At 43.1% G+C, this 21,938-nt stretch overlaps 1 protein-coding gene across 1 annotated transcript; it reads left to right on the top strand.

Annotated features, from left to right (window-relative positions):
- The first annotated feature begins 1,963 nt into the window (after positions 1 to 1,963).
- Positions 1,964 to 19,121, top strand: LOC127760738 (ABC transporter C family member 4-like). Its single transcript, XM_052285037.1, has 11 exons — positions 1,964 to 3,575; positions 7,654 to 8,150; positions 8,471 to 8,732; positions 14,971 to 15,999; positions 16,182 to 16,346; positions 16,467 to 16,761; positions 17,252 to 17,466; positions 17,653 to 17,958; positions 18,032 to 18,095; positions 18,320 to 18,559; positions 18,707 to 19,121. Exons 1-11 carry the CDS (start codon positions 2,166 to 2,168, stop codon positions 18,805 to 18,807), a joined length of 4,584 nt encoding a protein of 1,527 aa, XP_052140997.1. The 5' UTR covers positions 1,964 to 2,165; the 3' UTR covers positions 18,808 to 19,121.
- The last annotated feature ends 2,817 nt before the right edge of the window (positions 19,122 to 21,938 follow it).

The following is a 21,938-nucleotide window of genomic DNA, read 5'->3' as shown; positions in this document are numbered from 1 at the left end:
TATTCTTTTTTCTGATGGCATACCGATCGATGGATGTTAGTATTCAATTAAAGTATAATGCCCATGTTTTACAAGTTAATTACTCCACTGCCATTATGTTATAATAAATTTGTTCCGTACCTTGCCCCTCTATTGATCAATGGTGCACGTTGTTCCACCTCCAAGTACCTCTCTAGGTACCTCGCAAACACCGTAAAACATCTCTTCAATCTTACGTAATAAGTACGTTGTTTGGTTTGAGAAATAATGGAATGAGTTTGTGTATACCATTGTCTTGTTCCTCATACATGTTAGGTGGATATATAAATGTGAAGTAAAGCTATGTATTCCACCAAATTTGCAAAATAATCGTAAATATAGACAGTTTGCTTATACCTAATTAATAGAGACCGAAATAAACACAAATCATCAGAGATGGATGGTACGGAGTCTTGGATCATATTAACTCCATCCAAAAAGATTTAATACCGATCCTCATAAATATACATACTTAAATATGCTACCGGAGATGATGATCAAGAGTGCTTAATTATCTAACTATTCGCCTCTTAGAGCACCCGCAATGGTAAAGTAATATGCTATCTATAAAACATGTACATCTCAGTAATAGACTAGATTAATAGTAAACCACTTCAATGGTATGTCTACATGGGTATCTATAGCTCTCTAATCTATAGCCTCGTTTTTCTCTATAGACTATCTTCAGATTAGTAGATACATTTGCTCTCTCTCTTCATTTAATCTCTTCCAAGTAGGAAAATATGCTGACATAGATCTCTTGTAGAGAGCCTATAGATAACCATTGCGGGTGCCCTTACATGTATCATGGCCAGCTAAACAATCGATCAATCCTTCACGCAAAAAAAAACGAAAATGACAAAATGGGAACATCTACCAACTATAACTCCTAAATATTCACTTCATCATTACAAAGGGTTATCCAGATTCATTGGAAGGAGGAATCACATCTGATTGAGTTTTTTTTGTTGGAGAGAGCGATATTTCCAACTGAGGGGATTGAGGAGCGCACGATACCATATCGGTCTGGGAATACGCATCACCTGGCATACAAGCCCTATCTTATTTGACCATAGTAGTGACGATAAGATTGCCGTTTTACTCATAAACACCCTGCACGTGCTCATTTAGTGCTGTCCATGCAATGCACTACTGGCGTGTATATGCACGTGTCAGATTTATATATATCCCTCTAGAAGGAATAACATCCATATTACGGTGCTAAACTAAAAGAACCGCTTCTTTTTCGTGTAGGGATTTGAAAAATAGTACCGAAAAATCATGGAAGATTCTTGTGAAATTCGCTAGCTCTAGCTGCACTGTTCTTACTCAAGAAATGATATGATGGATGAATGCACACGCTTTTTGATAATATTTTTTAAGAAAACACTCTCTCTATATATTAATTTATTATAATTATATTTTAGTTCATTTTTCAGTTTATAATGTTTACTTTATTTGATGTATCATCTACTAATAGTACTCCCTCCGTCATAAATTATAAATTGTATATTTTTTATGCAGTCTACCATGACATATTTTGATCATTAATTTATTTCATATTATGTTATCAAACAACTATAATATTATTATCATATAAAAAATAAATACAATTCTAATAATATAACATGTATAATATTTACTATAGATATTGTTAGTGTAATTATTATTTAAAATTTACTGAGTTTTATTTTCCTAGTATAATATAGAAATAAAAGATGTCCTATAATTTGAGGCGGATGGAGTAATAATTATGCCAGTCATCCAATTATTCAGCTATAAAAAAAAAAAGACAGTGGCTGGCACATATCCGAGAGGGTGGGAGCCAAAAAGGAGAGGTCACAACTGACACAACTCACAACGTTGGCCGTCCGCCGCCCGCGGTTGCACGGCGGAAACGAGAAGCGCCACAGATAAGCAGCCAAGCCTCCGCCACAAAGCCGCTCGCCGCAACGCAACAAATTCACAATTCAAACCTACCCCCTCTCCCCTCCTTCCAAGACGAGGAGGACCAAAACTCCCGCACGGAACCCGACCCCGACCCAGCCGCACACCGAGACAACCACACGACACGCCCTCTCCCCCTCCCTCCGCATGCGCCGCCGCTGCCGCTGATCGCTCCATCGATCGGCGCGCGGCCAGCGCCCATGGATCTCGCATCCTCCTCGTCGGCGGCGCCGGCTCCCCCGTGGTGGCTCACCTCGCGCACGTGCGACGTGCTCCCCTCCGCGTCCCCCTCCTCTTCGGGATTCGCGGAGTGGGCCGCCTTCCTCTTCCTCTCCGACTGCTCCCAGCGGGTGCTCCTCTCCGCGCTCGCCTCCCTCTTCCTGCTCCTGCTCCTCTGCTTCGCTCGGCGCAGGGCCGTCTCGTCGTCGTCGTCGTCGCGGCGGCGAGGGGGTGGTGCTGATGGGATCGACGGCGACGATGGCAAGCGGCCGCTGCTCCACCGCCCTGGGCCGGCCCCCGCGGTGCGGGTCGGGGTGGGGTACGTCGTCGCGCTCGCGGCGTCGCTCGCCCTCGCCGTGTTCTACGCCGTGCTGCTGGTGCTCTCGCTCGTGACGCGGGGAGGAGGAGGCGGCGTGCTGGAGCCGGTGTTCCTGGCGCTGCAGTGCGCCGCGCACCTCGCCGCGGCGGCGGTGGTCGCCCACGAGAAGCGGTTCCGCGCGGCGCACCACCCGCTCACGCTCCGCCTCTTCTGGCTCGCGGCGTCCGCGCTCGCCGTGCTCCTCGCCGGCTCCGCCATCGCTCGCCTCGCCTCCGGCGCAGCCGCCCTCCCCGACGACGCGCTCGCGATCGCCGTGCTCGTCCTCTCCCTTCCCCTGCCTCTCCTCGCGATCGCCGGCGCCACCGGCATCACCGTCGTCGTCGCCGCGGCGGAGAGCAGCCACGAAGAGGGCGCCGAGGGGAACGGGAACGGCGAGGACGTGAGGGACTACAAGAACGTGACGCTGTACGCGACGGCGTCGTGGCCGTCGCGGCTGATGTGGGCGTGGATGCACCCGCTGCTGAAGCGCGGGTACCGCGCGGCGCTGGACCTGACCGACGTGCCGACGCTGGCGCCGGAGCACCGGCCGGAGCGCATGTACGAGCTGTTCCTCTCCAACTGGCCGGCGGCGTGGGCGACCAAGGACAACAACCCGGTGCGCCACGCGCTGCTCCGCTGCTTCTGGCCGCTCTTCCTCCTCAACGCGTCCCTGGCTGTGCTCCGGCTGACGGTGATGTACGTGGGGCCGACGCTGATCCAGAGCTTCGTGGACTTCACGTCGGCGTCGCCGCGACGGCCGCTGTGGGACGGCGTGCGGCTGGTGGCGGCGCTGCTGGCGGCGAAGACGGCGGAGGCGTTCTGCAGCCACCAGTACAACTTCCACTGCCAGAAGCTGGGGATGCAGATCCGCGGCGCGCTCATCACGGCGCTCTACCGCAAGGGCCTCCGCCTCTCCTGCTCCGCGCGCCAGAAGCACGGCCTCGGCATGATCGTCAACTACATGGCCGTCGACGCGCAGCAGCTCTCCGACATGATGCTCCAGATTCACTACCTCTGGCTCATGCCGCTCCAGGTACGCACACGCCACACCTTTTTTCCATTTTTTTTTTACATTTTCACATGTGAAAATTTCTCCTCTGTTTACACGCATTTCGTCCTGTCCTTCGCAAAAATAATGTTCACGATCCCCTGTTTCGCGTCAAATTACTAGTACTCCACGAAGTTGGGTGCACTTGCCGATTCCCTTGTGACACGATGATTCATAGGAATGGTCTAGGATTTCGTTGTCTTATGTTAAAAAGTTTTAGACACCGACAGGTACCATGCATTTCTTGATAGACATCGAAAACTAAACCATCTTTACGTGACAAAATCCATTGGTATGAACGCGCGCATTGCTGGGAAACTCACATCTCATCCCTGACGATGGAGCCAGAAATGTGTAACAATCATTACATTGTACTGTACATATGGTAGCCCTGAACTTCTGCAGCGATGGTGTTCCCACTTCCCGTGCCAGAGACAGAGTGGACCAGTAGAACCTTGGGTGGGGTCTCTGGTCCCAGTGGCAGTTACACGTAGTAGTTAATATGTGGAGGGACCGGTTCTGTATTAGCAGTAGTGTTTTTCGGGAGCAACGTGCCCATCAGCTTCCAACGTGATTCGGTTGTATGTTGTCCAATCAACTACTCTCTCCGTTCTAACATTTCCTACATTTATATTGATATTAATTAATCTAGATATATATATTTATCTAGATTCATTAACATTAATATGAATATGAAAAATGCTAAAATGACTTACATTATGAAACGGATGAAGTATTATACCCGTACCACATTCTCAAAAACTGGGTGCTTTGTGTTTTTCGTAGCATTTCTCTTTCTTTTTTCTTTTCCAAGCATAAAAGGACGTATTGATTCGTAGAGCTGTTGTCCTATCTCTATTGTACGGTCGTACGTACGCCTGCCTACATACTTGAAATCCCGATGATTTGTCCTTACGAGATCCACAAAACAAACAAAAGATCATTTCATAAATTGAGTCCTAAAATACACCTGAACTCATAGGAATTTTTCTGTTCAAGAGTAAGGGTGTGTTTAGTTTCTGGAAAAAGTTGAAAGTTTGAATAAAGTTAAGAGTTTAGAAAAAAAAGTTAAAAGTTTATGTGTGTAGGAAAGTTTTTGATTTGGTATGATATGATGGAAAGTTGGGTATAAGGGAGAAACTAAACACGGCCTAATACTACATATACTCGGCACACCACTTGTCAGGAAAGTACTCCAGGTCACCAGTCACTGTATTCACCGATTTGTTTACAGCACACATCTACTCCCTCCGTCTAAAAAAGACAAACCCTGGGTTTCCGTGTCTAACATTTGACTGTCCGTCTTATATGAAATTTTTTTATAATTATTATTTTTATTGTTGTTAGATGATAAAACATGATTAATACTTTATGCGTGACTTGTCTTTTTAATTTTCTTTCATAATTTTTTTTAAATAAGATGACGGTCAAACGTGGGACACGGAAAGTTAGGGTTTGTCTTTTTTTTTTTTGGACGGAGAGAGTAAATAATTAATTAACGGTACATGTTAGTACATCCGGATCTATAAGACCAATGTCGTCAGACTCAAATCGTGTTTCAACCATCAATTAAGATTTGCCATGTGAAGATCCTTGCACATGGAGGAGACAAAACTCAAGGACGTGAGCATTGCCGGCCACTAACTCCGTCGTCCTTTGTTTTATCGCTGGAGGAGGTGGGGACTACAACGATGTGCCACCCTAGGAGAAAACAACAAATACAATAATTTTTTTCTATGAAAAACACACGAACCCAAGTATACTTTGATTTTCTTTTCTTATGTCATTTCTTTGAAAAACAAACACAAATCTATACCTGCACTGCACTCTGCGCTTCACATGTTAACCAGAAAATAGTTGGCTGTTGATTATGTTGATTATATAATCGTGGTTGTAGACCGTATTAAAGTTGAATAAAATGGACAAATTTCATCTAGATTTATTAAACATAACAGTTGAAAACTCTATGTATTAAATGTAATACATAATATGTTTAACCGAAAGAGAATAATTGTGAGATCAATGTCCTATATATGTATTGCATGCAAACGCGTGGTATGTTAATCGTATAGTTTTTGGACTCCGCTTTTCATTTTTCAAGAAAGATCGTCCGTGGAGGTAGTTGAGTGAATCATGTCCATGCATGTTGAGAAAAACATTCAAAAAATAAAGAGAGATATTGATCAGATAAAGAATTTGCCTTAAATAAGTAGGAGTATAGGTTTAGTATTTAAATACTCAGTTTAACTACATGATTTTTAATTACTTATCATCATCATTTGAAAAAAATATGAAAAATACCAAATATATTCAATATACGATTAGTATTTTAATTGTTATAGCGTTAATAATAATGGCTGCATGATGAACAGGTAGATGGTACATTATTTTGCTACTCCCTCCGTCCCAGATATAGTAAATCAGAATTGGATGAGACGTATGCTTAGAATATGTTCTGGTTCTAAGTTGCTATATTCTGAGTTGAATCGATCTATATACAGCCTAATTTGGTTCTAGTACTTTCTAGTTTGGGCATTAATTGGTGGGAGAGCACAGTTTTTCCGGTGTGCCTACTCCTTGGCCTAAAGCAGTCCATTTTGTGTCTCTGGTTTTGTTTCTTTGTACCAAGTAGTTTTTTGTTTTGTTTTCATATATATTTGGTGGTTGGTGCCAATAGTAGCTCGATCATATTGCTGCGAATTAATTAAAGACCGTAAGGCGTAGGTAGCAAGTTAAGTTTGTCACGACGCAGCGCGAGCCCACTTTTGTTGTTGGTGAAGAATTTTAAAACAATATACTTACAGTATACACTACAGTACCTATGTTTTGATGTTGTACTTCAACTGTGCACAGAGAATCACTTTTGCAGCATAAAAAACCTAGGACGTTTCATGGAAAAAAATGTTTTGGCTCAATTTGACATAGATTGTTGAACACTTGCGGATTATCTACTTGATTATATGGATAAATTAAATATTTTGTTAAATAAACTTAATAAATAACTTAAAACAAATGGTCTAAGCAATACAATGAAATATTTTTTTTTAGAATATGTGTTTTTTGAAGCATGGAGGAAATAATTCATTTGGGCAATCTGGTAAATGATCTGAAAAAAAAAAACTCAACCTTAATACTACTCAATTGGATCTTAATTTCAAAATTTAAGTTTCATGTGTTCTGAAATTTAAGTTTTTATTTCTAAGGAGAGCATTTATACTAGTATGGTTTTAATAGTTCTTTTACAAATATTTAAGGTTTAGGAAAGATTCGGTCAAATTTTTAGAATTTTAAAAATCAATTATAGATTAGAATAAATTTAAAAAATGTACGCGCATCATTTTGTTCTGGTTTTAAAACTAGCATTTGAGAATAATGTGTGGACAAATCCAGCTTGTCTAGGCAGAATAATTTAGTGTGGGTTTTTGCTATTGACCAGTGACAGCGACTGTAGTTATTGGATCATCGGCACTGGGATCCGCGCCCGAATACTAATAATTGAACTAATACTATATTTTTGCACGTGATCCGCGACCAAAATTAATTAATTTACTGTCGCACTGGTCAAACGTAGCCCACCATCCCCCAATGACTCCGGCGATGTAACAGTGCACTGGTCTTGTACCGCAAATCGTACGTTCATACTCGAGAGCAGTAAGGCCCTGTTTAGTCGTTTAGGTGTAAAATTTTTGAAGTATACGGATATATATATTTGAAGTATTAAACGTAGACTAATAACAAAATAAATTATAAATTTCACATGTAAACTGCGAGACGAACCTATTAAACCTAATTAATTCATCATTAGCAAATATTTACTGTAACACCACATTGTCAAATCATGGCATAATTAGGCTCAAAAGATTCGTCTCGCAATTTACATACAAACTGTGCAATTGGTTTTCTTTGTCCATATTTAATACTCCATGTATGTGTCCAAACATTTCATGTGATGGAATTTTTAGAAGTTTGATGGGAACTAAACCTAAATGTAAATTGAACTAGTAAACATTATTATTATTATTATTATTATTATTATTATTATTATTATTATTTTGGACTGCAGGTTGGGGTGGCGCTGGGATTGCTGTACTTGTACTTGGGCCCGCCGGTGACGGCGGCGCTGGGCGGTGTGGTGGCGGTGATGATGTTCGTGCTGGCGGGGGCGCGGCGGAACAACCGGTACCAGTTCCGGCTGATGACGGAGCGAGACAAGCGGATGAAGGCGACGAACGAGATGCTCAACTACATGCGGGTGATCAAGTTCCAGGCGTGGGAAGAGCACTTCAGCGCCCGCATCGAGGCGTTCCGGCGCGGCGAGTTCGGGTGGCTCACCCGCTTCATGTACTCCATCTCGGGCAACATCATCGCGCTCTGGAGCGCCCCCATCGCCATCGCCGCTCTCGTCTTCGCCACCTCCGTCCTCCTCGGTGTCCGCCTCGACGCCGGCCTCGTCTTCACCGCCACCTCCTTCTTCAAGATCCTCCAGGAGCCCATGCGCAACTTCCCCCAGTCCATCATCCAGGTCTCCCAGGCCATGGTCTCTCTCGGCCGTCTCGACTCGTAAGCCCACTCCCCTATACATAGATCTCTCTTTGGATAATATGTAGTCAGGTTATAAGACATTTTGACTTTGGTCAAAGTCAAACTGTTTCAAGTTTTTAACTAAATTTATAGACAAATATATTAATATTTATAATACTAAATTAGTTTCATCAAATGAATAATTAATATATTTTTATAATAAATTTGTCTTGGGTTGAAAATGTTACTACTTTTTTTTATGAACTTAATCAAACTTAAAGCAAGTCAAAATGTCTTATAGCCTAGAACTGAGTAACTGGCTACTGTTCAACATTGTATTGTGTTGCAATCGATTGCAGGTACATGACGAGCGCGGAGCTGGACGAGGGCGCGGTGGAGCGGGGGCCGGCGGTGGGGGCGGGGATGACGGCCGTGCGGGTGAGAGGTGGGGAGTTCGCGTGGGAGGAGGAGGAGGAGGCGGCAGGGCAGCAGGCGGTGCTGCGCGGGATCGACATCGACGTCCGCGCTGGCACGCTGGCGGCCGTCGTCGGCATGGTCGGCTCCGGCAAGTCGTCGCTGCTGGGTTGCATCCTCGGCGAGATGCGCAAGATCTCCGGCGAGGTACGTATAATTTAACCAACTACTCCCATCTTAGTACCATTCTATTATTAGCTATTTAGCAGCTGGGTAGTATAGTATACGTACGTACGATCGAATGCATGTCACCGTCACGTTGTGTGCTCACCTAACGCGTGGGGGGAAACAGCTTTGAACGACCCGTGAATTGCGGCGGTGCATATATACGTGCGTTATGGCATGCATGCAAAGCGACGTGCAATGATTCGACGATCGGGACACAGTACCGACCGATGGATATAGCTTGTTCGTGGGCACGCTCCGGCATTAACTCCGATCCAATGGATAGAGGCATAGAGCTAGCTAGTACAGGTACAGCAGTGTGTGCCCTGCCTATGGACCGGAGACCAGCTACAGTGATGACAATATATTGGAGGAGTCCTACATGCCGTTAGCTATAAGTATGGGGAACATTTGTACCGTGAAGATAAAAAAAAACACTAAATTCTTAAGAGCAAGTTTAATAGTATAGCCAATTACTAACTCCAATTCATCTATAGCCAATTTAATAGCTCATTCATACAATAGTTACATATTACACTATTAATACATGGTCCTACCTGTCATACACACACTGCGTCTTGGAGTCCGTGCTATAGCTGGCTACAAATCTGTAGCCCGCTGCTCTTCTCTCTCCTCACTTATCTCTTTAAAATATGTTTGCAGCTGGCTTATAGCCTGCTATTATACCTGCTCTAAGATCAAACTACTACTCCTACGTAAGTTGTTTTTTCTGATTATATATGTACTTTCTCTATTCTAAGAGAAATCAACTCTTCTGATTACGTTCAGACTCGTAACTACTACGTAAGTTGTTTTTTCTGACTATAGAGTACTATCAATCAGCAATTCCAATGGAAATAGTGCGAGTTTATACTTTCTTGGTTGATCATATATATAGTGATAATTAGGTCTTGCAAGCTAGCTATGTGGTCATGGGGAAATCTCAACACCTATTATGTTAGCTCGTGAAAGTTCCAGTTCTCTTGCATGCCGAACACCTCTCAAACGAGAGCGATAATTTTGAAAGAAGGTACAATTATTTTGTTCTTTGGGGGGATTATTGCAATTAAGTTGTTGTTATAGTCCACGTCTACTAGAATTGGCGATATAGACACGACATATATGTCATAATCACTCCAATGAATATGATGTACAACAAAAGACTCGTTCAGAGATCTGCCATCAATATCAGATCTTCCATCAACCGTACATCTCCTCCTTTAAATATCATCGGTCGGTAGGCTGTGTCGCACGTTTGTCCTGATCTATTGTGAGCATACGAGTATGCTTGATTTTTTTTTCTTCCCTGTTGATTGTGAGCGTTCGGTAGAATGATTGCTTGATGACAGTGGAACTGTGGAAGTCTAAGCTCTATCAAGAAGGTTCACGAATCAAAAGCCTAGGGTATAAGAATACATATGTTCGGATGCAAGTGTTCTCAACCTACACAGTGTTTACGGAAAACGGAGCGATTCATTAGTGCTTGATTAATTAAGTATTTGCTAATCTTTTTTTCAAAAATAAATTAATATGATTTTTTTAAACAAATTTCGTATTGAAACTTTTTTAAAAAATTCACCGTTTAGTAGTTTGAAAAGCGTGCACGCGGAATATGAGAGAGACGGTTTTTTCTCCTTCCCTAAAGCAGTTAAGTGACGTTTTAAAACATATAATTAATTGAAATGCTGAAGTCTTCAAAACTCTTTTGATGAATTATGTGATATATATGAAAATGATATTAGTGTATTTCCCTACAAAATACTTATATATAAGTTACATTTTTAATGTTTTATTAACAGAGAGTAATTAGGGAAGGCAGTAACTAAAATATGCGCTGAAAACCTATATTTGTGCTGGATTCTTTTCATGATTATTGCTTTGATGCAATCAATAATAACCGTATAGTTACGACGTGGCTTGATAGGACAATTATGCATACATGTATATATAAATCTTTTTTAAAAAAAATATAATGTACTCCCTTCATTCGAAAGCATAACATATTATAGTATTATAAATGTGTCATAAAATATAATAACTTCTTAATCTATATTTTTCTTAACTAATCATAATATTTCACTATTTAAATTCTTCGCCTACCTTTTCCCATCCAACCTTATAGTTTGTCCAAATAATACGATCATCTGATCGTCTGTTTGCTGGCCGTGGGCCTCTTCCCACTGTTGTACCCGTGACCGTGAGACATCATAGCGAAAGCTGCCAGCGAAAGCTGTTGATTTTGCTTGTTTCAGGGGGCCATAAACTTTCGGCAGCAGTAGGTGTATTGTACGCGTTCAGCTGAAAAAACGCACGTTCTGAAGCGTCATCTAGTCTGCCCTTGTTTGCAGACAGCAGATGCCTGCAACTAGTACTATGGCCTGCAAATGATGTGATGGAGTTGAAGTTTTTGATTTTTCTTTCGCTAGAATCGTTTTTTTCTTTTTTTGACAAACTCATGTCTCCCTTGAGATTTTAGATTTTTTATTTTTACAAAAGGAATAGTAAAACTGATCATTTTTTTGAGACGGAGGATTATTCATGCTCCGAGTTGTAGACCACTATTCGCGCATCCCCCAATAGTCCCTTTTGTATACGATAAAATTTTTGCTATGTTATTAGAGCAGGTACAATGACAGGCTATTAGCCAGCTATAAATATATTTTAATAAGATAAAAGATGTTAGAGAAGAGCAGCGAGCTACAGATCTATAGCTAGCTGCAGCACGGACTCCAAGACGCAGTGTGTGTATGACATATGGGACCATATGCTAATAGTATAGTAAATAACTATTATATGAATTAGTTATTAGATTAGTTATAGATAAATTGGAGTTAGTAGTGGGCTATACTATTGAACTTGCTCTTATACGCGTGTCAGCGTTTTTTAAGTTCACTCCACTACTATTTGAGCGTGTCGTCTCGCGACTGGACTGTTGCTACCTTGCAAGTGACATGAGCCCAAAACGGCATCCCAAAAAATTGCAGTAGTAGGAGTAGCATCAATTGGTTTGGTTCCAAGACAGCCGGCTTTGGTTGTTGCTCGGTTGTTTCAAGGCAGGAGAGGAGTACTTTTACTACGGCTGTTTCTGTTTCCCTTATACCCCCCACAGCCAAGTGGTCCGCTGTGCTGACACTCTTCAGCTGAAAAGGCTGCAGCTAGCTCATCCAATCAAACACATTGAACTTTTAAGTTGAAACTTTTGCGTGATGGTACATGTCCCGTTGCAAAACTCCAAATGTAGGGCTTATTCGGATTAGAACAACTTCACAGGATTTTTGGAGGAATAATGTGCATAGGAATTTTTCCCTTACCTGTCGTTCGGATCATAAAAACTGGTTATAAGAAATCCAAAGGAAAGTTTCCTTTGATGCTGATTTCACAGGAAAACTACAGGAAAAATCCATCCACCTCAAGCTCTTTTTTTTTTTTTTTTGCTTCCTGCATGCAAATCCTAGACAATCAATTTCATGTGATCCGAATGCTCTTAACTTTTGTATTCCTTTGTTTTTCATTCCTTTATTTTACACTTAGATTCCTTTCCTATTTCTATACTTTTCCTATCCTATAATCCGAACAAGTCCGTATTGTCGTATTTTCTTAACGCATTTGCGTGCATTTCGGTGCAACCATAGTACTACTAGAAGATTTGTTACGGCATTCACAGTGAGTCACCTATTTTCGCCGTTCCTCGTGTGCCACGTAGACGAAGAACCTCGTAAACCATATACTCCACAGTGCAAGTATCGGTAGTGGGTCCCACCAGTACATCTTTTCACTTTTCATCTCTCAATCTCTCTCCTTTACTTCCTTTCTTCTCTCTCCCGAGTAGTACTAGTAGCGGAGACGCCGGGCATCGCGTCGGGGAGGTCGAGCGGCGACGGCTGCGACCGGCGGCGCACTCGAGCGGTGACGCCGCGGGGCGGTGGGGTGGTCGAGCGGCGGCGGGGGCGGTCGAGTGGCTGCGCGGGCGGCGGGGCACTCGAGCGGTGCCGGCGACCGGCGGGGCAGCCCGAGCGGCGATCAACGGGCGGCGGGGCGGTCGAGCGGCGCTGGCGCCGACGGAGCAGCACAAGCGGTCGAGCGGCGACGGCACCGGCTTCGAATCGGCGTCGGCCTCGACCTCCTCTGCCTCTCCGTCGCCTCCCTCTCCCATTCTCTTCTCTTCCTCCGGCTCGGCGGCAGATCGACGTCTTCCTCGCTTCTCCACTGCGGCGGCGGTCCGGCGTCGTGCGGAGTAAGGCTCCCCGGCGGAGGCGCGGTCCGACGAGGTCTCTCTCCTCCATCTCCTTTCCCTGGCGACACGGCGCTTGATTGTGGGCCCCACCTACAAAAGTGAGGAGGAACGGGGAGCCAAAATTGGCTCCGCGTGCTTGAGCAGGCTGCTCGGTTTGCCTAGGTGGCCAAGAATATTCGCCTTTTTTTATGAGCCCGAACGCGACGTCCTTGCATTGTAAATGGCCTTAGATGTTCGTGTGGGGCTATGCAGCCATATGATTTGTTTATTCTTTCTGCACTCATATAGATCTGAGTCATCTGACCATGATTTCCAGAGGACAAAGTTGTCCTCTCCGTTCCAGCTAATCATGAAAGCAATTGTAGGTCATTATTTAGAAAACATGAATTTTCACATTGTTTTCACATACTGTAGGAAATAATTTATGACAGTAGAAATAGGAAAAAGGACTTCTCTTTCCCACAGAACAAACCAAAATGTTGAGCTAGAAAATGGGGTTATCAGTAGGTAGAACACCACAATCAGAGAGAAGCAAAATGCAAAAGCTGATGCATATAGATCCTTGTTTTCTGTGGCAAAGACAAAGTTCATCTTTTGCAAATTAATTAGCTTTTAATGGAGAAAGGGAAAACATAGCATAATCTTGTGCTACATCTTTGTGATTAATTGTGATGCTAGGACTGGTGATGCTCGCTGAGCCACAGCATGCATCACATCCAGCATCTCCAAGTCCCAGATCATGCTGCAATGTGTTACTCCACTTTTTGAGCAAACTGTACTACACCTGCACAAGTTCCTGCCGTCCTGGTTTTTTTTAAAAAAAGAATCTTTGAGATTAATTGGCTTTTGAATGTTTTAACGAAACTATAGATAATGAATTCTGAATTCTTCACTGATGTTCACTACGACAAAATGGGAACAAAATTTCACGTTTCACTTACAAAAACACCACCGCAAGAACATTCATTCCTCAGGGGGTGTCTCTCCAAAAAAAATAAGTCTCTACCCTAGAGACTTATTTTTTGAGAGAGGGAGTCCCTCCCTCCCAAACACCCCCTCACTTTTTTCAGAGGAATAAAAACTTCTTCTAATGTTCCATAGATTGGTGCCCTTCCATTGTATTGGATCTGTTTTAATGTTTTGTCGTACATTCACTGACATTAGGGGTGGATAGTCATGTACTACATCTATCCCAAAATAAGTGCACCCATGAGTTTCTGCGCCCAACTTTGATCATCCGTCTTATTTGAAATTTTTTTAGAATTAACATTTTTGTTGTTATGAGATGATAAAACATGAATAGTACTTTACTCGTGACTTATATTTTTAATTTTTTCAAAAAGTTTTCAAATAAGACGAACGGTCAAAGTTGAACGCGGAAAACCATGGCTGCACTTATTTTGGGACGGAGGGAGTATGAATTAACTGAAACTTTATGTTCTTTGTTATTCCTGTGCTATTATGTCGGTGGTTGGATCCTGAATTTCTATGAAAGATACCCGTTTCTGAATTCCGAACGATATTGGGTCTGGTTCGACAAAATGCTGGGGCTGATTCTTCAATCGTCGGATCTGCCAACTGAATATGATGTGCATTAATGTATTGGATTTGATTATCTCTGAAACAAAAACTTGTCCATGCATCGATTGGCGTTGGGTTTGATAATCTCTGAAGCTGAAACTTGTCCATCAATGGATTGGCATTGGATTTGATCATCTCTAAACCTGAAATTTGTCCATCGATTATTGGCATTTGATTTGATCATCTCTGAACCTGAAACTTGTCCATCAATGGATTGCCATTGAGTTTGATCAGCTCTAAACCTCAAACTTGTCCATCAATTAATATATAATTGGCATTGGGTTTGATCATCTCTGGAACTGAAACTCGTCGATCGATTATGGGCATTGGACTTGATAATCTCTGAACCTGAAACTTGTACATCAATGGATTGGCATTAATTAGTATTTGGTTGGATTGTTGCAGGTGACAGTGCGGGGGAGCATGGCGTACGTGCCGCAGACGGCGTGGATCCAGAACGGGACGATCGAGGAGAACATCCTGTTCGGGCGGGGGATGCAGCGGGAGCGGTACAGGGAGGCGATCCGGGTGTGCTCCCTGGACAAGGACCTGGAGATGATGGAGTTCGGGGACCAGACGGAGATCGGGGAGCGCGGCATCAACCTGAGCGGCGGGCAGAAGCAGCGCATCCAGCTCGCCCGCGCCGTCTACCAGGACGCCGACGTCTACCTCCTCGACGACGTCTTCAGCGCCGTCGACGCCCACACCGGCTCCGACATCTTCCGCGACTGCGTCCGCGGCGCCCTCAGGGACAAGACCGTCCTCCTCGTCACCCACCAGCTCGACTTCCTCCGCAACGCCCACGCCATCTACGTCATGCGCGACGGCGCCGTCGCCCAGTCCGGCCGCTACCACGACCTCCTCCGCACCGGCACCGACTTCGCCGCGCTCGTCGCGGCCCACGAGTCCTCCATGGAGCTCGTCGAGAGCGCCGCGCCCGGTCCTTCGCCGTCGCCCGCGGGCAACCTGCCGCTCTCCCGCCAGCCGTCGTCCGCGCCCAAGGAGAGGGAGAGCGCGTCGTCGAACGGCGACATCAAGACGGCGAAGGCGTCGTCGCGGCTGATCAAGGCGGAGGAGCGGGCGAGCGGGCACGTGAGCTTCACGGTGTACAGGCAGTACATGACGGAGGCGTGGGGGTGGTGGGGGCTGATGCTGGTGCTCGCCGTGTCCGTGGCGTGGCAGGGCTCCACCATGGCCGCCGACTACTGGCTCGCCTACCAGACCTCCGGCGACGCGTTCCGGCCCGCCCTCTTCATCAAGGTGTACGCCATCATCGCCGCCGTGTCCGTGGTGATCGTCACGGTGAGGTCCCTCCTCGTCGCCACCATCGGCCTCGACACCGCCAACATCTTCTTCAGGCAGGTCCTCAGCACCATCCTCCACGCCCCCATGTCCTTCTTCGACACCACCCCCTCCGGCAGGATCCTCACCAGGGTAACCCACAACATTCCCAACTAATCAACCATATTTTCTAGTGTAAAATTTAAGTACAGGCATCAAAATTTACATTAAAAATATTGCTACCTCCCGATACTGACCGTAGAATTACTCTAGATAGGTGTATATTACGATTTTATATATGAGTGAGGTAACATTTCTATCTTTGTGATGTGCAGGCGTCATCGGACCAGACGAACGTGGATCTGTTGTTGCCGTTCTTCGTGTGGATGAGCGTTTCCATGTACATCACGGTGATAGGCGTGGTGATCATGACGTGTCAGGTGGCCTGGCCTTCGGTCGTCCTCGTCGTACCCTTGCTCGTGCTCAACCTCTGGTTCCGGGTAAAGTTGCTAGACCTGGATTTCTTTTTTCTACGCTTAGGCGTAACCCGTTTATTACACGTGATGTAAATAGTTCTAGAAAGAAATTTGACATTTTTTTTTTGCTGATTTGATTTGCAGAAATACTACATCTCGACGTCGAGGGAGCTGACCAGGCTGGAGTCGATCACCAAGGCTCCCGTGATCCACCACTTCTCGGAGACGGTGCAGGGCGTCATGGTGATCAGGTGCTTCCAGAAGCAGGACAACTTCTTCCACGAGAACCTCAGCCGCCTCAACGCCAGCCTCAAGATGGACTTCCACAACAATGCCGCCAACGAGTGGCTCGGCCTGCGGCTGGAGCTCATCGGAAGCCTTGTCCTCTGCGTCACCGCCTTGCTCATGGTCACGTTGCCGTCCAACATCGTCCTTCCAGGTACAGCAAAATGGACCACAGTATTTTTTTTTTGGAATTTTACGGTTTTTGAGAAAATATCTTAAGATATCTAAATTTTATATTAAAATTTTTGGTACGTCAAAACACTTAGTATCTAGAGGTATCAAATTTTACAATAGAAAATATGATACCTTACTTTCTTAAGGATGGTAAAATCACCCATTTTCTTTATCATGTACTCCCTCCGTTTTTTAATAGATGACGCCGTTGATTTTTTCTCACATGTTTGACCATTCGTCTTATTCAAAAAATTTACGTAATTATAATTTATTTTGTTATGAGTTGTTTTATCACTCATAGTACTTTAAGTGTGATTTATATCTTATACATTTGCATAAAATTTTTTAATAAAAGGAATGGTCAAACATGTGAGAAAAAGTCAACGGCGTCATCTATTAAAAAACAGAGGTAGTATGTAGCGGCTGTATTTTTCTATGCTGAAGAGCTGAACATGTTATCGCTGCTGCAGAGTATGTCGGTTTGTCGCTCTCGTATGGCCTGTCACTTAACTCGGTGATGTTCTGGGCCATTTGGTTGAGTTGCAATATTGAAAACAAAATGGTCTCAGTTGAGAGGATAAAGCAGTTCACGAACATCCCATCTGAGGCAGAATGGAGGATCAAGGAGACTGCTCCCTCTGCAAACTGGCCACACAAAGGCGACATCGATATCATTGATCTCAAGGTAACTCCCAACTCCGTAAGTTTTACTTGTTCGGTATAACACAGTCAAAAAAGATCTTTACCAATTTGATCAAGATTTAAAATCATCAGCACTGGAGAATATACATTTGGTTTTCTTCTTTCTAATGGTCCTGAAGATTAAAAATGTGCAGTAGCTAAACCTGAAGTACTCTGTCTGCCCTTGCAGTTTCGGTACAGGCACAACACTCCCCTAGTGCTGAAGGGCATCACGCTAAGCATACACGGAGGGGAGAAGATTGGTGTGGTTGGGAGAACTGGCAGTGGGAAATCGACGCTGATCCAGGCATTGTTCAGAATAGTTGAGCCTTCTGAGGGGAAGATAATCATCGACGGCATCGACATCTGCACGCTAGGGCTCCATGATCTGAGGTCTCGGTTCGGCATTATCCCTCAGGAGCCTGTCCTCTTCGAAGGGACGATTCGGAGCAACATCGACCCGCTTCAGCTGTACTCTGATGATGAAATTTGGCAGGTATTTGACAAGCAGGTTTAAATTTGTGTCCCAGCACATATTCTGTTATTTAAACATTTTTTTTCCCTTTTAGGCCTTGGAACGTTGTCAGCTGAAAGATGCAGTGACTTCAAAACCCGAGAAGCTTGATGCATCAGGTACTTCATTTACAAATCACTGTTATTTGTATACATTTTTAGCTCAGGTGCTGAGCAATTATTCCATAGACTTTAGCTTACATGAACTAGTAGTGACCTTGTTACATAAGTTCTAGTACAACTCACTCTCGTGGCAATCTTTTCACAGAAAAAAAAAATCCTTCTTTTGTTACATCGGTTACAGCTACGTACTAATATGAGTATGGCTTGCCCTTTTCATCTAGTTGTCGACAACGGCGAGAACTGGAGTGTTGGGCAGAGGCAGTTGCTGTGCCTTGGCCGAGTGATGCTGAAGCACAGCAGGATACTGTTCATGGACGAGGCCACTGCTTCAGTGGATTCCCAAACCGATGCCGTGATTCAGAAGATCATCCGGGAAGAGTTCTCAGCCTGCACCATCATCAGCATCGCGCACAGGATACCGACGGTCATGGACTGCGACAGAGTCCTGGTCATCGATGCCGGTAAGCTTCACTGAAACTTCGAAACAGGAAGCAATGTCTTCTATTTCCGAATACCGAAACTTTAGCTCATGATATCCTAGCTTTAATGTTATCTGACGCTCTTAGCAATCTGAAAAACTGAAGAATTTTTTTTCTTCTTATTACCAGGCCTAGCGAAGGAATTTGACAGTCCTGCAAACCTGATCGAAAGGCCATCACTGTTTGGAGCATTGGTTCAAGAGTACGCAACCCGGTCATCCGATATATAACTAATGATGAGATGAGCTGATTTTTGACTCAGAATTTGGGAGGAAATAAGGGCGACGGATGGCCACCCAAGCTGATCTAGTGCTCTCTCCACACTGTGAGATGCTTTTCAATTTTTATGAGCAGTGAGCCTGTGAGTAGTAAGTAGCGTGAGAAGGCACCAGGAAAAGAAATACGAAAAAAAAAACGCAGGTTTCGGTGTATTGTTTAGCACGTGTTCAGCGCGTGCACTGTGAAAGCTATGATGCTTTGTGTAACAACGATGAGATAAGTTAATTCAATTAATATATTGTTACCGTGGAAAATTTTCAGTCAAGGGCAGTAAAGACTTCATAAATCCCTAGACCGTGTTCGAGAAAAAAAAAACCCTAGACCGATGCATAAATAATCATAAGGTTTAGGCTTGTAACTTGTTCTTAGTCTTGAATATATATGTCCACCCAAACCATATTGATAAATCTATTGAAGATTTGAAGGCGAGTTATTTGCAAGGTATTTTCACGAGAAAATTCTCTGCATGCATTATTCCACTCAATTTCCCTGAGTTTTGTTTCATTCATGCATTCAACTGGTTTTTTGTATTAGGACCAGTTGGATTTACAAAGTTGAAAGTGTACACAATAACACAAGTATTCTAAGAAACTTATATACAAAGATTTTGTAATAATCACACTGGTTTGGAGCTTGAGAAGTGTGCCCGTGATAATCTAAAATTCATATAAGAAAAATCACGTATTCTTAGAACGTACCCATTTGATTAGTTTGACCATGAGTTGGCCTTTGATTTTCTTAAATGACCATATTGTCCTCGCTTGAAAAACACCGAGAAACAAATTCTTCACTTGTATATTTTTTATGTGATTCAACCTTTTGAAATTTTCAATTTTTTTGGTGGAATGATTTGGTATGGTCAAGTGGATGGATGAAACGGATGTCGTGTAAATGAAGGAGTGGTTCCAGGGGCAGATCTACCCATTAGACAGGGTGGGTCAACCGATCCAGCTACGACTCATGTCGTCCCACACCCTCCAAACCCCCGTAACCCCTTATAATAGTTATGTGCCATCAAAATTAGGTATAACAAGGTGTAAACACCCAATAGATGTTCGTTTCTTCACAACATATGCATGCCGCAAATAATGATCGAGACGGTTATGCGATTAATCTATAAATACGATATATGTTGTATTCGATTGCTCTTATCGAGTGAATATCTCTGTTCTCCGCCCCATCTACGTCGGCCACTCAGTGACTTGGATTGAATGGTGGATGAAGCGCCCGAGCGATCGTCGTTTCTCCGGGCACCCAGATCTGCGTATTCTCCCATTAATCATGACGCGTGTGATATTGCCTTCACATTTCCTCTTCAACTGTTTGCTGACTTCTTTCCTTCTACGGCTACTTGGCTCTTTGCCTTCTACACGCTCGTGCACTGTTTTCATCTGAGTACTAGCATGCTAGTAATGAAATTAATGGATACGCACACAGGAGGCTATGATCTCGATGACCGCTTGCTAGCTTAGAGGGGAGTGTGGCGACATCGATAAAAGCAGGAGGCGTTGTGTAGAGCAAACATGAGCGAATGAAAAACTGACCAGGATAGTTTAAGAGAAAAAAACTTTTAAAGCTTAAAACATACTTGCATGCGCATTCCCCTTGGCACATGAGTATGAGTACACCTAACAAATTGCTTTGCCATGCACTTGTGCTTTTGCTGACACCGGTCATACGTATGCTGTGCTGCTGCCCTTCACTCCCTCTACACGCACATATGCACCCATCAACAAGGCTCTCATAGAGACGTACTAGACTAGTAGGCCTATACCCATATGCATCCAAACATGTAGAATTTGAATGAAGATTCAAGTATTTTTCTCTTCTAAACTACTTATTGTATTTAAGATCTAATTACACTATCATATTTATTATAATTAAATCTTTATAACAAGATATCACTTAATTATATTTTAATAAAAAATCGAACGTTGTTTCACCCCTTGAAGAAAATTGTTTCAGTTCCAAGAAATGCAATATTTAAAAATATTGACTGCAACATCGGTAACCACTTATATGAAACATTGAGTGTGAAAGAGCGAAAACATGTCATATTTATATCATATTAATATTGAACTATAACTATAATTATTGAAACATTATAAAACACTTATTGAAACATTTCAGGAAAACACGTGCAACATTTACAAATTAACTAGTGATACATTTAAGTAAAACATGTGCAACATTTAAAAGAAATATATTTAAAAAGCTAAATAATCATGTGATCACATTAAACATAAAATAAATTTGCAAAATACTTGATCTTGTTTAAAAAATTATATCAGCATTGAGTTGTGATTTTTGAAACATCGCAAAATAGTTACTGAATCATCTAAAAATATCGCGTGCAACATTTACATGAACTAGTGAAACATCATAAAACCACTTATTGGAACACGAAATAATAACATGTGCAGCAACTAAAAATATCCATTCCAAAAATTTATCGTAATATAATCTGATAATCATGTGGGATCTTATTTTAAATATTTAATTGATATGAATATAATGGTGTAATCAAATAGTAATTTGGATAAGTAATTCGACATAAAATTCGTTTTGAAGGTTAATAAAAACTTTGCATGCATGAATAGAAAGGAATAAAGCTACCGTGTATGCTGTTTCACTCCCTATATATCTATTGTCCGCCAAAATTGGAAGTTTGGTTGAAATTGGAACGATGTGATAGAAAAAATTGGAAGTTTGAAGAAAAATTTTGGAACTAAACTCGGCCAGAATTGCTACTTTCAATGCTATTGATTCCTTGCAGGTTAGGTGGATTCCAAGAGAAATGAACAAGATGGCTGACAAGCTTGCAAAAGAAGCCAGGAAAATGACAAACAGGGATTTAGTGCAGAACTGTCAAAATATTTCCCACATAGCTAGCTTACCCTGACAGAAGCTGTTTTGCCAAACGTCTGAATGATCAGTTCAGATCTCTTAACTGTATTATCAATTATGTACTTTGCTTCTAAGTATAATATATTCCCTGTTTAAAAAAAAGTTTGGCGAGAACCATCCACGGAAGTGAAGTTTATTTTGGTTCGGGTGCTACAACGCTAGCATCGATTTATCG

This window comes from Oryza glaberrima, chromosome 1, assembly GCF_000147395.1.
Source record: "Oryza glaberrima chromosome 1, OglaRS2, whole genome shotgun sequence".
Classification (NCBI taxonomy): Eukaryota; Viridiplantae; Streptophyta; class Magnoliopsida; order Poales; family Poaceae; genus Oryza; species Oryza glaberrima.
This window is presented reverse-complemented; position numbering and strand designations above follow the sequence as displayed.

Coding starts and splice junctions, on each gene's coding strand:
- LOC127760738 (XM_052285037.1), top strand. CDS start 2,166: ATGGATCTCGCATCCTCCTCGTCGGCGGCGCCGGCTCCCCCGTGGTGG. Junction 16,347..16,466: donor TGCTCAACCTCTGGTTCCGG/GTAAAGTTGCTA, acceptor TTTGATTTGCAG/AAATACTACATCTCGACGTC. Junction 17,959..18,031: donor CTGATGATGAAATTTGGCAG/GTATTTGACAAG, acceptor TTTCCCTTTTAG/GCCTTGGAACGTTGTCAGCT.